The sequence below is a fragment of the Pantherophis guttatus genome, chromosome 3 (genome assembly GCF_059756535.1).
Source record: "Pantherophis guttatus breed Tessera chromosome 3, ASM5975653v1, whole genome shotgun sequence".
Classification (NCBI taxonomy): domain Eukaryota; kingdom Metazoa; phylum Chordata; class Lepidosauria; order Squamata; family Colubridae; genus Pantherophis; species Pantherophis guttatus.
In genome coordinates, this window is record NC_142065.1 from 26,571,763 (window position 1) to 26,588,004 (window position 16,242).

The window sequence follows — 16,242 nt, forward strand, 5'->3', positions numbered from 1 at the left end:
CAAGCATGCTACCTTCATCAATGGGTGAAACTCTATGTCAGGGCTGTCACACTCCCATCCCGTGGGCCGGCTACGTCCACGCCCTGTTTAGCAAAGAGGAAAAAAATCCCAATACATCACGTGATGCTGCCATGACGCCGTGAGTTTGACACCCCTCCTCCATGAAAATAATGCAAACGAACAGATCAAAATGGAATTGTACATCCCACAAACTCTAGCTCTGTATCTAAATCAGAAGATCCTAAATATCAATTTTTTCAGCAGAGTAGGTGGCAGAACTTCTACAACAGGCCAAGGATGATTCACCTTTGAATAAAACTAAACTTGTATTACCATACCATTTCCTACACTCAATTATCCTTTCCAATGGTTCTCAGCCAAGTTGTAGGTAGTAGAAAAGATCTTCTGTGATTTTACTTGTCTTGCACATTTTTAATGACACCTATAAGCAATATATAACAACTAGCACATATGTGCAAGGGGAACCTTTACCTTTATCTATAAGCAATATCTTAAAGGCAATCTGATTAATCAGATCCAGGTAATATAAGAAAAGAGGATAAATAAATATCTAGATGCTTTCACAGAGAGCATCCTTATCTAACTTAATGATCCCCAGATTTGCTAAACTTTGTTAACCATGTCAGTTGGGAGATGAACAGGAAAAGAAATTATATTTTTCAGAGGGCACCATGCTGAAGATTTCACTTAAAATCCAGTTTATGATTAGGTGCCAGATAGATTTTTTTGGCCTGATTTTTCGAGGGTATGGTGTTTTCAAAGCAGACAAAAATAAATGAATAACCAGAGAATAGAATTAAAGAATAAAATATACTAAGGTTGTAAATGCTGCAAATAAGGGCATTAGTTTATTGGGATAGATAGCATAAAGACAAAATCAAGCTGAACCAATAAAAGCTATTCCTAAATAAAATTTAAAACTCGACAAAGTAAATAAATCAATCTTAACCAAATGCTAAAAAATAATAATAATGAGAATGTCTGGAAAAGTCTAAGAGCAAAACCACAGAAACCTGGCACCTGTATTTGCCCAAATGCGTACCACAATACCCCTAAGAATCAATTTACCTTATTCATATTTGTCTATAATCTCCAACTTCCCCTCATCGAGTGGGAAATTCTACACAGGGACTGTATGTGTATCTGCTTGAATGTAGGAAAAAAAATGATATACAATCAGAAACTTTGGTTTAACAGGCTTTCTCTCTTCCAATTGGAAACACAAAGAGATATGCCAAAAAAAAAAAAAAAAAAGTCTGTAGCTGCACATAGTTCTCTAAACTAGCTACCTGTGTTGGTTACCTTGTTTAGGTATGATATCTACAATTGACTAAAAATCTCAGATCCATACCTTGATTTTCTGACCGGTTCATATAGGAAAAGCCAATCCTTCGGATACCTCAGGACTCCTCAATATTTTGCTAAATAAATAGCTCTTTTATTTGCAGGATGCTAATCCATGGAAGAATAAAAAAGCAAAATCTAAACACATTAGAAACTGAAATGTATGACTAGGGTTCCAACTATTTAAAAGAAATCACCAATTCTAGAGTTGGAAATGCTTCCAATTTTATCTTCAGCATGTTCCAGAATTATTTAGAATAGCCTTGGTGGCGCAGCGGACGAAAGTGCTGTTAAGTAGCACTTACCTGCCAACTGCCTGCAATTACTGCGAGTTCAAATCTCACCAGGCTCAAGGTTGACTCAGCCTTCCATCCTTCCGAGGTAGGTAAAATGAGGACCCGGATTGTGGGGGCAATAAGCTGACTTTGTATAAAAAAGAACACTGCTTGGGGGGGGGGCGGGGGCGAAAGCCCTACTAATTAGGTATATACAAAAGTATGAAGGCTATTGCTTAATGCATTGTAAGCCGCCCTGAGTCTCCAGAGAAGGGCGGCATATAAATCGAACCAATAAATAAATAAATAAATAAATAAATAAATAAATAAATAAATAAATAAATAAATAAATAAATAAATAAATAAATAAATAAATAAATAAATAAATAAATAAATAAATAAACAAACAAACAAACAAACAAACAAACAAATAAATAAATAAATAAATAAATAAATAAATTTGTTCCAAATTCTATAGAATGCTTGTCTATTCCACTTCATAAGCCAGCCAGAATTGGTCTTGGTAGTGAGATGGGTGGCATATAAATGTAATAAATAAATAACATAAAAGTAGTGTCTCTTCAGTACATTGTTAACATCAATGGCAGTCACGCATAAAAGTATTGTGGAAGATCTAAAGTTCTATCCCTGGTCTCTCCTGTCTACAAGGATCAAGTGGCTAGTAATGAGGAAAGATCCCAGCTGCAGATTTTACATAACTACAACTGACCAGACTAAATATATTACTGGGCTGACTGACAAATAACTCGACAACATCCTATCCTGAGATCTTGTCTCAGATTTCACGTTTCACAAAGCAACTCTTTTGTTTTGCATTGCATTATATGTTACAGCCACTTAACCTGGAAAAGTCAACTGAAATATTTTTGTAGCACTCATGAGCTACTCAAAACTGCCCAGCTAGGAAAATGCGCTCCAAGCAGATCCCAGACATCTCTTTAGAAGATGCTTATGAAATTCATCTTGAATGATCCTGAACATTTTTAGACCAATTATTTGTTCATATAAACAAGTAAGGATTTACAAAAGAAGCTGGTGTACAGGTCCTGCTAAGCCACCGGTTGTTTTAAACGTGGATATAGAATAATCTCGAAGTAACAATATGGCTCAACATGAGCTGGAATCCTGATATCATTTTGAACAAGATTACTATTGTTCTGAGTTCCATCCAGACAAATTTGAATGAAAAGTGTTCATTCAACTATTCTCCAACCCTGATTTTGTTTTGCAAACATAAACAATACTCACTTACCATTGAACATCTTTGTGTGTATCCGTACATGGCATAATACAGTGGCATAATGCAGTTTAGTGCTTTTGAAACACAGCTACAGATACTAGGGGCTTGCTCCAATTCTCTGTGAAGTGTGTCAACTGAGATAAAATGAATTGTTAATTATTAAACATCGGAGAGAATTCGTTCAGAAGAAAGCATAGGGATCCAGGTTATTTTCCTATTGAAATTTAACACAGACTTTCTCACCGTAATCAGTGCATGTCACTTCAAGTAACATGACAACATCCCAACAGCACTGAAAAAGATTATATGTATTTGGGCTTCCCTGACTGCTTTTTGTGAATTTCAAAATTATTCTGAATTTAGTCTAGTCTAGACAAAACAACATTCCGCTGCCTTTTGCAGATGAAATCTTATTGAAGAAGGTAATCTTCCTTGATTATTTTACAAACAGATAACTTCAGTAGGTCATTAATTTTTCCATGTGTAAGTTTAAAGGTTTGGATCTAAGCAAGCATAATGAGAGCAGATCTACTGAAACCAGCAAGAATTCAGTTGAATCCAATGGACTACTGCACTTGTGAAACTCATCTTCAGTCACATTACCCCATGCCATGGTTTTAAAAAAATAATTAAATAAATCATGGTAGGCTAGCTTATATGTATATATAACGACATAAACCCTGATTTATAAATAACTATTTGAGATTTGTGCAACATGTAAAATGAAAGCCAAACAAGTCATGCTTAGTACAATGTGTGAACCAAGCCAAATCTAGGTCTAAATGTTTTATTGACAGAAGTATCTTGTTAGCGTGCTATATAGTAATTTTATTAAAGATTATAATTACAACAGTAAAAGTTAAGACTATGAAAGACAGAAGAATAAAGAGCAGAAGATGGAAAGAAGAAAAAAAGAAATAGAAAGCAAATTAGGAATTTAGTAAAGAAAAAGAATATATATATAAAGAAGTGACTTCCCACTTTCATCATAAGTATAAACAATTTTAGTAACTTATCACTTCCAATTAAAATACAACAATTTCTTCTTCCCATATCCCATCTTACCTGTAAACAAATCCATAAAGCATTGTCATTTCAATTCCGTTGTCAGCAAGTTTATTAACTATTGCCAGAAATAATAACTTACCTATTTTAACCTTAATCAGATAAATCAACTATATATTCCTTTATTTTATGTTTAACCATCATAATCTTTAGTCCATTCAAATAATGTAATAGCTTGATTTTTCTTTTTCTTTTTGTCCTTTCTTGCAAGATTCTTCAAAACATGAACGAAACTCACTCTTTTGCTATTACAAACTTTTTTAAAAAAAAAAAGTTCTTAAACTTGTTAAAACATTCCCTTCCCTAGTTGTTTTTTAATACGGATATTTCCGGAAGAGGAGAACAATTCAACTGCAGTATATGCAAAAGTGATTCTTATTTAAGCAAACATTAATCCAGCCACTTAATGTAATAGCTTGATTTTTCTTTTTCTTTTTGTCCTTTCTTGCAAGATTCTTCAAAACATGAACGAACCTCACTCTTTTGCTATTACAAACTTTTTTTAAAAAAAAAGTTCTTAAACTTGTTAAAACATTCCCTTACTAACTCACCCACTGTGAAATGTGTGGATCCAATTCTGCTCTTCATTCCACAGCAAATCAATCAACTCTTCATTCTATCAGCAGTCAACAGAGCTGATGATTGCTGTGGCATGAAGAGCAGGTAAAATGGGCTCTTTGGTTATTCCTCCCCAGACAGGGAGAGGACTTGAGATCTCCCATAAGTGTTGGAGTGATGCTGCCTTCAGTCCATTCCTTCCTCTGGAGAGAGGATCATTGGTTTGAAAGAAGGGTACCGAGGCCATTTATGAGCAGCCTTCTCTCAACAGAGGGGGAGGAATATGACACCACCTTTCTCTAGTCTGCAACGCAGCCCTTGCAGTGGTTCCAAGAAGATTTCACAACCAGTTGCACTCTGATTCAGATGACCCTGAAGGCAAAGGTAAACCCTCAAGTGGCCTCAAGAGCTCTCAAGGAGAGTGCTAACAACTAGATGACTGCAAAGAAATCCTTCCATCTCCCCACCATCCAGTCTCAACTGTCAGAACCAGGGGTGAAATGCTCTGAAATCTGCTACCGGTTCGCTTTGCTACCTGTTCGCTTTGTGCACGCATGCGCGGTGCACGCCAAACACATGCTTTGTGTGCAGGCTTACCGCAGGTGCTACTATGCAGCGTTGAGAAAGGAGGACTAAGAAGTCTTTTCTGAGTCTGCAAAGTTAAGTAAAACAGTGAGGGGGGGGAACAGCTGTGCCGCGTGATTTAGGTTTGCTAGAAATCAGGATTTCCTGCTTTCTAGAGAATATAAATTGAATGGCACAGCTGATAGTCGGAAATACTGGTTCGCCCGAACCGGTAACATTTTTTTTACTACCGGTTCACTTGAACTGGTAGCATTTATTAATACTGGTGTGGGCAAACTGGTCCAAACCGGTAGCATTTCACCCCTGGTCAGTATTTTTCCATTCCTCCCGCCCCTCCCCCCTGCTATCACAACTGATGAAGCTTCTTGGATGAGAAACGAAATGTTTTGTTCTTCTTCCTCAGGGAAAAAGCAGGCCAGTTGCCTTTTGATGAAAAAAAAAATGCCTTTGAGACTCCCTCTGGAAACCACATCTAGATAGCTTTCAATATTCTCTATGGGAATAAAACTGATCTTTTCATATTTTTTTTAAGACTTAGGAACATATATTTTTTTTATTTTATCAGTCTTTTCCCTTCTTTCATTACAGAAATCAGGATGGAATAGTAAAAATTCCAAATTGACATAATTCAGTATTGCTGTTTGTTACAATTAAATACATATATGTAGGAAAGCAACTAAAATGTGTAGATTATGTGTACCTTCATTTTTTTTAATTAATTCCCTGGGTCCAGTCCTGACTCTAACCCTTATTGTATGTTTCAGGTATTGACCATTTGCAAAATAAACTGCAGTACTGTGGACAGTAGAATCCCCATGTTTTCATATTAGAAATCAAGGATCTCTACAACATTTTAGGAATATTCTGAAATTAATACAATATTCAGACCTGGTGCATGCAGGATTTGTCATCAAATCTTTATTAATGCTTTTCCCTCCCTTCCAGCACACACCCTAACAAAAGTTATTGCAGCAATTTCTCTGAAAGACCATTATATTTGTTATTGATTTTTTCCCGTTGCTTTACAAGAGTCGTCATGGTTGTGGTATTAATAAGAAAGAAAAAAATAAAATAAAACTGAAATACATACAATGGGAAGAAAAAGATCCCATTAAATGAGATTCAGTTCCAAAGACTTAAAAATAGTTGTTTTTTAATACGGATATTTCCGGAAGAGGAGAACAATTCAACTGCAGTATATGCAAAAGTGATTCTTATTTAAGCAAACATTAATCCAGCCACTTTGAGAAAAAAATTGTAATGTCAAGTTTATAAGTGCTGCAATTTGTCTATAGGACTAACACACGATTAAATCCAAAATTACATATTTTTACCTCCTCTATCCCTGAGTCTTCCTGACATTCCAGCACATTAAATTAGTTATCTGAGCTGTAATATTTAAAAATGACCATTTCTGTTTACTTTTTTAGGATCAGAAAGTATTTATACACTGCCGTCCATCAATTCAGAATCTCTGCAGTCCAAGTTTAACCAAAAGCCGGATCTCCAGGGCCTGAATTGGCAGAGTTGTTTCAGATGCAGAAAGGAAAAAGATGATGAGGGCTGAGAAAGGATGGAATGAAAATGACATGTGATTGTATTTGCTCATGGAACTATCTTATCATTTCTCAGAAAAACATCCTTGGGCCAAAGACAGGGAGCATATCACTCTGCAAACTTGTAGAAGAAAATCCAGTTTTTAATTCTATTTCATGATGGCTTCTACAACTCTTTATTATTTGCAAGAGTGGGTATCTAATCTTGTAAAGTTCCCCCAAAAGGCATGGAACTGACTGGATCCTAAGCTATTTGCTCCACCTTACACTTCTTCGCAATACTCCAAATAACAAGTAAATGTAGAACAGTTGGAAAATTGGCCTAAATTAATTTATTTCCATTTCATTTACAATGAAAGTTTTGTGTGTGTGTGTGTATGTGAGCCTAGCAATTACAGTCGTAAGTCTTGATGGTCATTAAGTGGGTCATCACATGACCAACTCAATTTTGCAACCTTTTTTTGTGGCAGTGGTGGTTAAGTGAATACAGTAATGACAATGGTCATTAAGTGAATGCTATGGCTGTTAAGCAAGCCCATTGTTTGCAATGGGCCGGCCTTTGCCAGATATCAGAAATAAACACCAGTTTCTGGCAAAACCATCATAAATCACAATCACATGACTGAGGGGCACTGTAAACAGCTGCAAATATGACCCGTTGTCAAGCACCCAAAATGCGGTCACATGACTATGGGGGAGGGGTGACATTGGAACTTAAGTAGCTTTGGGGAGAGGAGTATGTTGTAACTTTGAAGAATCGCTAAGTGACCACTCGTAAATTGAGGTCTACCTGTCCTGTAAGCTTTGAGTTTGGAAATGAAGGCTAATTGAAAGAGATGCTTCAACTTGGAAAAAAACCCAATCATTTCAGGAAAAGGCTCAACGAACTGACTAATCTTTCTTTCTTCTGAGAAAAAGAGAGACAGAATAGAGGATAGGAAAAACCACCTGGAGCCCAATAATTATCAATTTTCTGATCTACCATTTCTGTGTTTAAGGTTTATTCTGAAATTCTTAATGCATACTGTGTGTGTACATAAAACAAATAAAATATTTCAACAACTCCAAAAGTTGACTCTTTTACACGTTTTGTTTCAAAGTTCAAATGACCAACAAGAAAGCAAGACAGCACAGAGCGTAGGTTAATGATTTCCTTATCATTTTTAAAAAGGCATTCTAGATTAGTAGTAGGAGATAATATTTTAAAAGTAAGTAAAAGCAAAATAAAGCAATGGCATATTACCACTGAATGATGAGACAGATCTTACTGACATCTGTAAGCTAGCTATCTAAAAAGTCTGTGGGGGGGCATTTACAGAGGATTTCCATTTCCTAGACCTGTACCTCACTTTTTAAAATGTCTTTTGTGTCCCTTTCTTTGTTATACTTTTAACAACTGGAGAGTGCAAAGAAACGTTTTTCATCCAGAAAAGTTTTCAAAGGGCTCACAGTATGGGAGATGATTGAAATTCTGATCCACAGGCTGCTTAGATTTTTAAAGGTCAAATCCAGCTCTATAAATTGAGCCCGGAATTACATCCCTGACTCTGGTTACCAATCACAATAATTTGATTTAACCAAGTGGTTCTGCTCAAAGCAATGATAGCCGCATTCTGGGCAAATTGAGGCCTCAGAACAGTCGTCAAGAACAGTTCCACATGGAATACATTACAGTGAACTATTGAGGAGATGATTACAGGTCAAACAAGAACTGGCTGTTTTGTTTGTGAAACCATGAGGATGAAGATAATGTTCTGGGCATGGCTAGTCTAGCGAAGAGAAGGACCAGGGGAGATATGATAGCAGTGTTCCAATATTTGAGGGGCTATCTCAGAGAGGAGGGGGACAACCTATTTTCCAAAACCTGAAGGCCAGACAAGGAATAATGGATGGAAACTGATCAAAGAGAGATTCAGCCTAGAAATACATAGGGAGAAATTTTCTGACAGCGAGAACAATCAACCAATTGAACAGCTTGCCTTCAGAAGTTGTGGGAGCTTCATCACTGGAAGCTTTGAAGAAGAGACTGGGCTGCCATCTGTCAGAAATGGTGTAGGGTCTCCTTCCTGGGTGGGGGGTTGGACTAGATGACTTACAAGGTCCCTTCCAGCTTTGTTATTCTGTCCGTCTATTCTGTCACTATGATATCAAGGTCACAGCAGGCTTTGTACTGCACACTGAGGGTTACACTATTTTCAAGAGAGGGTCAGGGACTTTAGGACCTAATTACAGATGCCATCCAGGCTTAAAAGAGTAATTTTTTTGCCCCAGGTCCTCTAATCCTCGAAAATGCAAATGTTTTTGCTAATGCCTACTCTGCAGCTACAAGATGGTACTAGTAAAGTACAAGTGATCCAAGGGCTACCTCTTTTTACATCTGGTTAAAGAAGACCAGGAGGACAAAACAGATGGAAAATTTCTTCCTTGCATTTCGATTTCATTCTCAAGGACAGATTAGGCTGCAATCAGACACCATCTGGTGCTCCAGATATTTTTTTGCATCTTTTACAACTACACCAGAGGTTTAAAACCTCTAGAACTTTTCTCCACCACCATAAATAGACGGAAATACTTCTCTTTTGAGGTAATAATCTTCATGTCCAATAAAATAAATTATTGCCCACAAAAGATTTAGATTGTATTAAATATACCAGCTATTGCAAATAAGTAGTCTTAAAGGCTAATATGGCTACTGCTCAGCTACAAAGCGTTGGCGCAACTGCTGACAAATCGTTTAGGATTTTCAAACAAGTAACCACAGAATCCATCATTTGATAAAAATGTTTGGGGTTGGAAGGATTTGGATCCCCTTCAGTTTCTTTTACTCCACGACTGAAAAAAGAATGTGAATAGGATGCGTTCTAGTTTCTGCTTTAGAACAGAAAATAAAGCAACTAAGTTAGAAAAGGTTGTGCATACCACATCTGGGCTGTATCATCATCATCATCATCATCATCATCATCATCATCATCATCACCATCATCCATCATCATCATTATCATTTATGAAGCTTGTATGCTGTCTGATTCTAAGCGTCTCTAACAATCAAACAAAATAAATTGCAATAAAATCAATGGATAAATAAATGAGAATAAGGAGATACAAAAAAACCCTCCCTTTGCTTCCATCTTTCGTCATCCTAACGTTCACAGCACAGATAAAATATTTGTATAAAAGGTATAGATTAAAAAGCATTCACCATCCATTCAACTTCTTCCCTCTCACATAAACTATACTCTCAACTTGCAACACTTCTCACCATTCTGACATCTATATGGTATTAATATTCTCTAGATGGTACCTTATAATCTCCATGGATGCTCTACCACCATTAGCATAGCAACCTTCATTCTTCCAAAAAGTCAAACTGTACAAGATGTTCTCCTGCTTCTGTTTAAGCACAAAAACGGAGCATGGGAACTCATACCTGAATCTATATGAAATCTGTTTACATTTTTCTCTGGAGTGGTCTCTGTTGAATGTACAAAAAGACTTTCTGCTACATAGACCGTTTAGAAAAATAGTGTGGGTGGATGTAGAAGAGTACCCACATGAGGATAGATGCGTGAGGTTGGTTTTCTCTAGCCCTGGGCTTCCCCTTTTTGAATGGCAAATTCCATCACACGTGTTTGTGTGATGGCTGTGGGTAAAGGACTCTGCAGCCTCACAGATCCAGAAAGAACCAAACTGGCAAAGATTGATCTAGGTCAAAAGAAGATAAAGGTTCACATGGAATTTTGAGAGTCAGCTGTAAGCACTCTCACAAAATGGCTACTATGGTAATCATAAATATATAGTCAGTCACTGAAAATCCTTTCATCAGAAGATGAGGTGGTAAAATGGCTACCTACCACTTCTTCGAGCTTCTTTGGATTCTTTGGATTAACATCTTATCTTTGGGGTTTCCCTCTTGGGCACTTCCAAAAATAACCCTGGGCTGCAGCAATTCACTGGGTTTTTTATTCAAAGAATGTTTATGGGATTTATTTGACAGACAACAGAATGGAATAGAACGGAATGTTATCATGGTCAGTTGCCAGTACAAAAAGGAAAAAAAAAAGACAGCAAAATATTTGTAGCCATATAGCTAAGTAAATGAATAAACTAAAAATAGCATAAAAATAGACATCCATTAAGTATTAATGTTCTGTATATTATTTACTGCTTTCAGTCCTTGATTAGATTTATGTAAAAAGTAAGAAGAATGGAGTGGAGGAAGTAAATAACTTTATGGCATACAATATTAGAGTATGATGAATGTAGAGTTTTGCCTTGCTAATCCTGCTGAATTTTTTTAAAACTATAAGGTGCTTACACTTCTGTAGATTTTTGGAGCAAAATCTTGAACTTGTGACAAAGTAGTAGAGGCTTTATGTGAAGGTAAAATTCAGCGAACTAGCCTTTAAAACTTAAGTGGACACCTTATTCGTAGGAGTCTAGCTTTCTTGCAAAAGGGAAGTGATAGAGACAAATATTTCCAGTCAATGAGGAAGATGCTAGGGCCTATGGTTTTTTAAAAATCTATGTATTTATATATGTATATACACGTGGTGCTTCAAATCAGTGTTGCCTCCTGGAAACTGTCTGAACAAGTTCCTGTAATTTTTCTGGCAAAATTTTAGAAGTGATTTGGCATTGCTTCCTTCCCAGGGATAAAAAATTATGACTGGCCCAAGATTACCCAGCTGGTGGGAATAGAACTCATGGTCTCCTAGCCTCCTGGTTTTTAGTTGATGCCTTAACCACTACACCAACTGACTCTCTCTTTAATGTGATCTAAAAACATTGAGGAAGCAAAGAGCCTGGAAACAACAAAGGTGATGTCCTTGGGGACTTTGCTCCAGCCAAAAATCATGCTGTCTCTTTTTCATTTAGATTAATATAATAGCTGGATCAACAGATTGTCTTCACTTGCCTTAATTGCAGGGCTCAGTTTGGCACCTGTGACTTCCAAGATTCCTAGGCAGCATGACCATCAATTCTCTGGAGGGTAATTTGTGGAGCTGCATTTCCCTGTCCTCCTGGAGGACACCAGAGTGGGGAACGCTGTACAGTGAAGGTCATGGTTGAGTTAAGACCTGAACTTCTACCTTCTATGGCTACATTAAAATTCCATTTGTTGCATTGCTTCTCCAAACTCTGTCTTGAAAAAGGCATTTTATGTGCTATGCCTCATAGCTAATTAGCATCAGATTTTCTCTGCATCAATTCTGATTTTGACATGTAGGGGTCATTGACGAAGAATGCCTTCTTTCCAAATAATCTACCCCTGTGGAAAATTGAGTCCTACAGATGCTTTCAGTGACATTTGAATAAGACTGCCTGAAACTTAGCAACTGTCATTTTATATTTATATCCTACTTTTCCCTAAAAGCTCAAGAAATAGCTTATCTTTCACAACAGCCTTGCTGGTTATATTACGCTGAAAAATCCTGCACAAGGATTTCCAGCAGTATGGCTGAGGGAGATAGGAACCTGGATCCATTTATTCTGGTCCAGAACTTAGAATTTGCACAATATGTGAAACATATTCTTTGAAACTCTGAATTTGTGTTTGCATATGTATGTATCTGTATCTAATCCACATTATTTGAACAGAGAAAACAGGTTAATTTAACAGCAAGGAAAAAAAGTGTTGTGCAAATAAAAACATTTAGAATCCTGTTTTTCCCATCTGGCAATCAGTTACTGCATCTTTGTGACCAGTTAAAACCCAGAACTGGCTGCTATGTTTACAGAAGTGGAGAGCCAAAGGATTCCAGAACATCATTTGCCAGTTTCTGGATCTATAACATGACAGCCTGTCTTTTCTTTTGCACAATAAATCTTCTGCTGAATAGGTCTGCGCTGACTGGAGTTCACCCCCACGTTCACATTCTCTCAGTCTCAATCTCCGTGATGCCTGACTTGATAGCTAGGCCTACACTTCCTACCCACATCCTCCTTAGCTATGCTGGAAAAGTTTCCCGGAGCTCTCACCCAAACTCCTGCTGGCCACAGCAACAACCTGCAGGTGTTTTGGAGGTCATATGTTTGAATACAAAATACTTACTTTCTAAAATCAAGCCCAAACATAGACAAAACGGCCGGTCCTGGAAAAGCTGCTCAATATGATTTGGAATATTTAAATTAATAACCCTGCATGTATACTGGGACACATAGGAATTGCTTATTTCCTGGAGTGTTTTACCTTGTTTTATTAACATTTGGATTCTTATGGGAATAATATCCTAATCTTCTTTATTATTCAGAATAAATCCTGGAGTAAAACACTGCAACTCAGTCAGGGCACAGCTTTTCCTGCTAATGCTGCTCCAATTCCCTGCTCTCCTGCCATTACATAAGGGGCCTCTCCTTGCCAGTCCCTATCAGGACTACCGACAAACACTCTGCACACGCTCAAGGGCACTCTTCTTTAGCAAGAATCCTGCCGGTTAGCGGAAGGTGACAACAGGAGAGACTGCTTGGACACTAGTGAATTAAAGGGCAAAAAAAAAAAAAAAATGGCCCGGATTTCTGGAGAAGGAACTTCAGCCGAGCGTCTGGCTACAACTGAGTTTCGCGGGCGCCCGTTTCTTTCACAGCGAATGCCACTTACCTCTAAGGCACGGCAGGTGCCTTCAGCCGCTGCGCCCCGGCCAAGGACTCCGGACGCAGCGTAGCGCGCACATGCCGGGAGGCAGCAACAGCGACGAACTCACCCCGCCAGACCCGCGCTCCGCCTGAGCCATGTGCGCCTTTTTGGCTGGGAGGCTCCCGGTCTTTTCGCTCTTCTTCTCCCGGATCCAGACTGGAAGCGGACTTAACGCCGCAGCAGCCCAGCGCCCTCTTTTTGATGCCGAAGGCGCCTGCAGCTCAGTCTTTGCGCGGCTCCCGAATCACCTCCAGCCATCCCGGGGGTGGGGAGGTGGGGATCCCGCACCGAGTGCTGGTGGTGCCGCCGCCGCCGCCGCTCTCAAACCGTGAAGGGCCACGCCGCCGGAGAGAGGCTCCCTCTCGCAACCCCGTCCAGGCACCGTCGACAAATGTTGGCTTTGTTGCTCGCCAGAAAGAGGGAGGGAGAAGAGGCGGCGGTGGCTTTTCTTCCTTTCCAAAGCGGGGGGAGGTTGCCGGATGGTGACTTTCTCTCTGGAACCCGGGGGGGGGGGAGGACGGACCAAGCGCGTCGTCCCTGCCTCCGGGGGTCTCCAGTTCCTCCCGCGCATAAAGGCCACTCGGCCTCGAGGCAATTAATTACGCGCGTCGCTTGGCCTCCGAGCTGAGACAAAGACGCAGAAGAGGAGACGGAAAAACCTCCGAGGAAACCTCGGCTGGATTTGGGTCTGGCCCAAGAAATCAACGAGCGAAGAGAAAAGCAGTTTCTCTGGGCGCTGCTGAATAGTTAGTTGCAAGGCAGAGAAAGGTCAGTCGGGAGGGGGATACAGGTCGTCCTCGATTTACAACGGTTCACTTAGTGACTGTTCAAAGTTACAAGGGCACAGAAAAAAAAAAGTGACCGATGACCATTTTTTTCACACTTTACAACCACTGCCGGATTCTCGTGGTGGTCACGGGATCAAAATTCAGACGCTTGGCAACCGGTTCATATTTATGGGGGTTGCAGTGTCCTGGGGTTGTGTGTTCATCTTTTGGTGACCTTCTGACAAGCAAAGTCAGTGGGGAAGCCAGAGTCGCTTAACAACTGTGTTATTAATTTAGCAACTGCAGTGATTCACTTAATGCATGGGGCAAGCAAAGTCGTAAAATGGGGCAAAACTCACTTAACAAATGTCTCGCTTAGCAACATAAATTTTGGGCTCATATCTATACCTGTAGTTTGGGAGCTATCCAACAGGGATGCAGAGCTAAAGCGAGAGACACTTTCTCCTTCTCAGAAAGCAGAGGTGGGTTTCAGCAGGTTCTGACCAGTTCTGGAGAACAGGTAGCAGAAATTTTGAGTAGTTTGGAGAACCGACAAATACCACCTCTGGCTGGCCCCAGAGTGGGGTGGGAATGGAGATTTTGCAATATCCTTCCCTCAGGAATGAGGAGGGAATGGAGATTTTGCAGTATCCTTCCCCTGAAGTAGGGTGGGAATGGAGATTTTGCAGTATCCTTCCCCTGCCATACCCACCAAGCCACACCACACCCACCAAGCCACGCCCACAGAACTGGTAGTAAAAAAAATTGGATTTCACCACTGGCTTGAACCCGCTTCTCCAAGGCCTTGCCCATTGGGGATCATTGGATATGGGAGTCCAAGCATAAAGGCGGCTTTCTGGCTAAAGAGTTATTGCCATGTTAACAGGGGCACTTTCGCTAGCATAATATCCTGCTTTTGTAGAACCTGACACATGGGCATTTTTAAAATTTCACAGGAAGCATATGTGTTAGGATGCAGGGCCCAAGAGAAGATGAAACAATGACAGTACCCAGCCTGCTGTCCTTGCCAAACCTCTATGCAGATTGACCATTAAAATAGTCATATGCCAATTTAAAAAGATGCCTGCATACTATCTAAAAGAGTATATTGTGTGTCTAAAATTTTAGATTTTAAAATAGTTTTAACACTGCTTCCAGTCACAACATGTAGACTAGTGTATCCCTTTGCACAAAAGCTAGCCAGAGGCACAGGGAGCCCTTGTTCTCACAGTCCTTGATTTATGGCTCTGTTATTTTACAGTGTGGTCAACATGAGACATGGGACGTGCCCTCAAGGACTGGCATATTATGGGCTGGATAACACAGCTCAAACAGTTTAATATCACACTCACTGTTATAATACTCGTTCCCTGATCTGATCAGTAATCAGTTGAGATGGATTTGGAATACTTGGGCAGTCAAGCAAAATAATAAATGTTTTAGTTTTCTTGGATATAGCTCTCTTGGAGTAAGATCAAGGAGAGGGGGAGCTTTCAGAAGAGAGGGGAGATCCCAGTTGGCTTCGAGTGTGAGATGAAACAAAAATTATTTCTTGTTTATGGTAATTAGGAATAGATGGGATTAGCAACAAGGAAGCCAAGATGTAAAAGCATATGTTATGTGGAACAAATAATGGATACAGATTTCAGGGTTACTTTGCTCCAGGAAAAGGATGTTTTTAAATGAATTTTTCTAAAAAAGCTCACCAAGGATTGACGTCATTATCTGCATATTTTTCTGGGAAAGCATTCTTCTGAGAAAAGAGTCCTAAACTCAATAGTATTTAGAGAAACAATCTCAGATTAAGGCATTTAAAAGAAAACCATCGAAAACCCATTTGTAGTGAACAAACAAATATGGCACTTGTATGGCTCAATAGAGACAGGACAGAGATTAGTTTCATGAGAGATGATTTAAATATCTTTTTAACTATATCTCTTGATATAGTTGTAAGCTTGTTGGTGTTGCTGAAATAAGTATTTCTGATCATTCTTTTTTATTTACATGGAATACAGAAAACTTCCATTTCCGCTTTCTTTGTAGGTAAAAACTATTTGCAGAAATAATCAACTGAGTGGTTCCTCGGTGTAACATCACTGTAGTGATTTGGAAGCATGTAGGAGTGTTACAGTTGGACAGTGCCCGCTGTTTTTGAGAATATATTCTCCTTTGTAAT

The 16,242-nt window shown here is 39.1% G+C and overlaps 1 protein-coding gene across 5 annotated transcripts in view; it reads right to left on the reverse strand.

Moving 5' to 3' along the window:
- KCNS1 (potassium voltage-gated channel modifier subfamily S member 1) overlaps window positions 1-14,067 on the reverse strand; it is a 28,555-nt gene extending 14,488 nt beyond the window's left edge. Inside the window, exons 1-5 of one of the 5 annotated variants that reach the window (XM_034413890.3) lie at window positions 13,264-14,026; window positions 9,585-9,703; window positions 2,914-3,035; window positions 1,090-1,164; window positions 13-83 (exon numbers count right to left, since the gene is read on the reverse strand). In XM_034413890.3, the coding sequence (XP_034269781.1) occupies window positions 13-18 (6 nt within the window). In that variant the 5' untranslated portion in view covers window positions 19-83; window positions 1,090-1,164; window positions 2,914-3,035; window positions 9,585-9,703; window positions 13,264-14,026. Of the gene's footprint in view, window positions 1-12; window positions 84-1,089; window positions 1,168-2,913; window positions 3,036-9,584; window positions 9,704-13,263 lie in introns of all 5 variants that reach the window. The other 4 variants (XM_034413889.3, XM_034413888.3, XM_060689647.2 and 1 more) reach the window with 4 other exon arrangements.
- Between the last annotated feature and the right edge of the window lie 2,175 nt (window positions 14,068-16,242).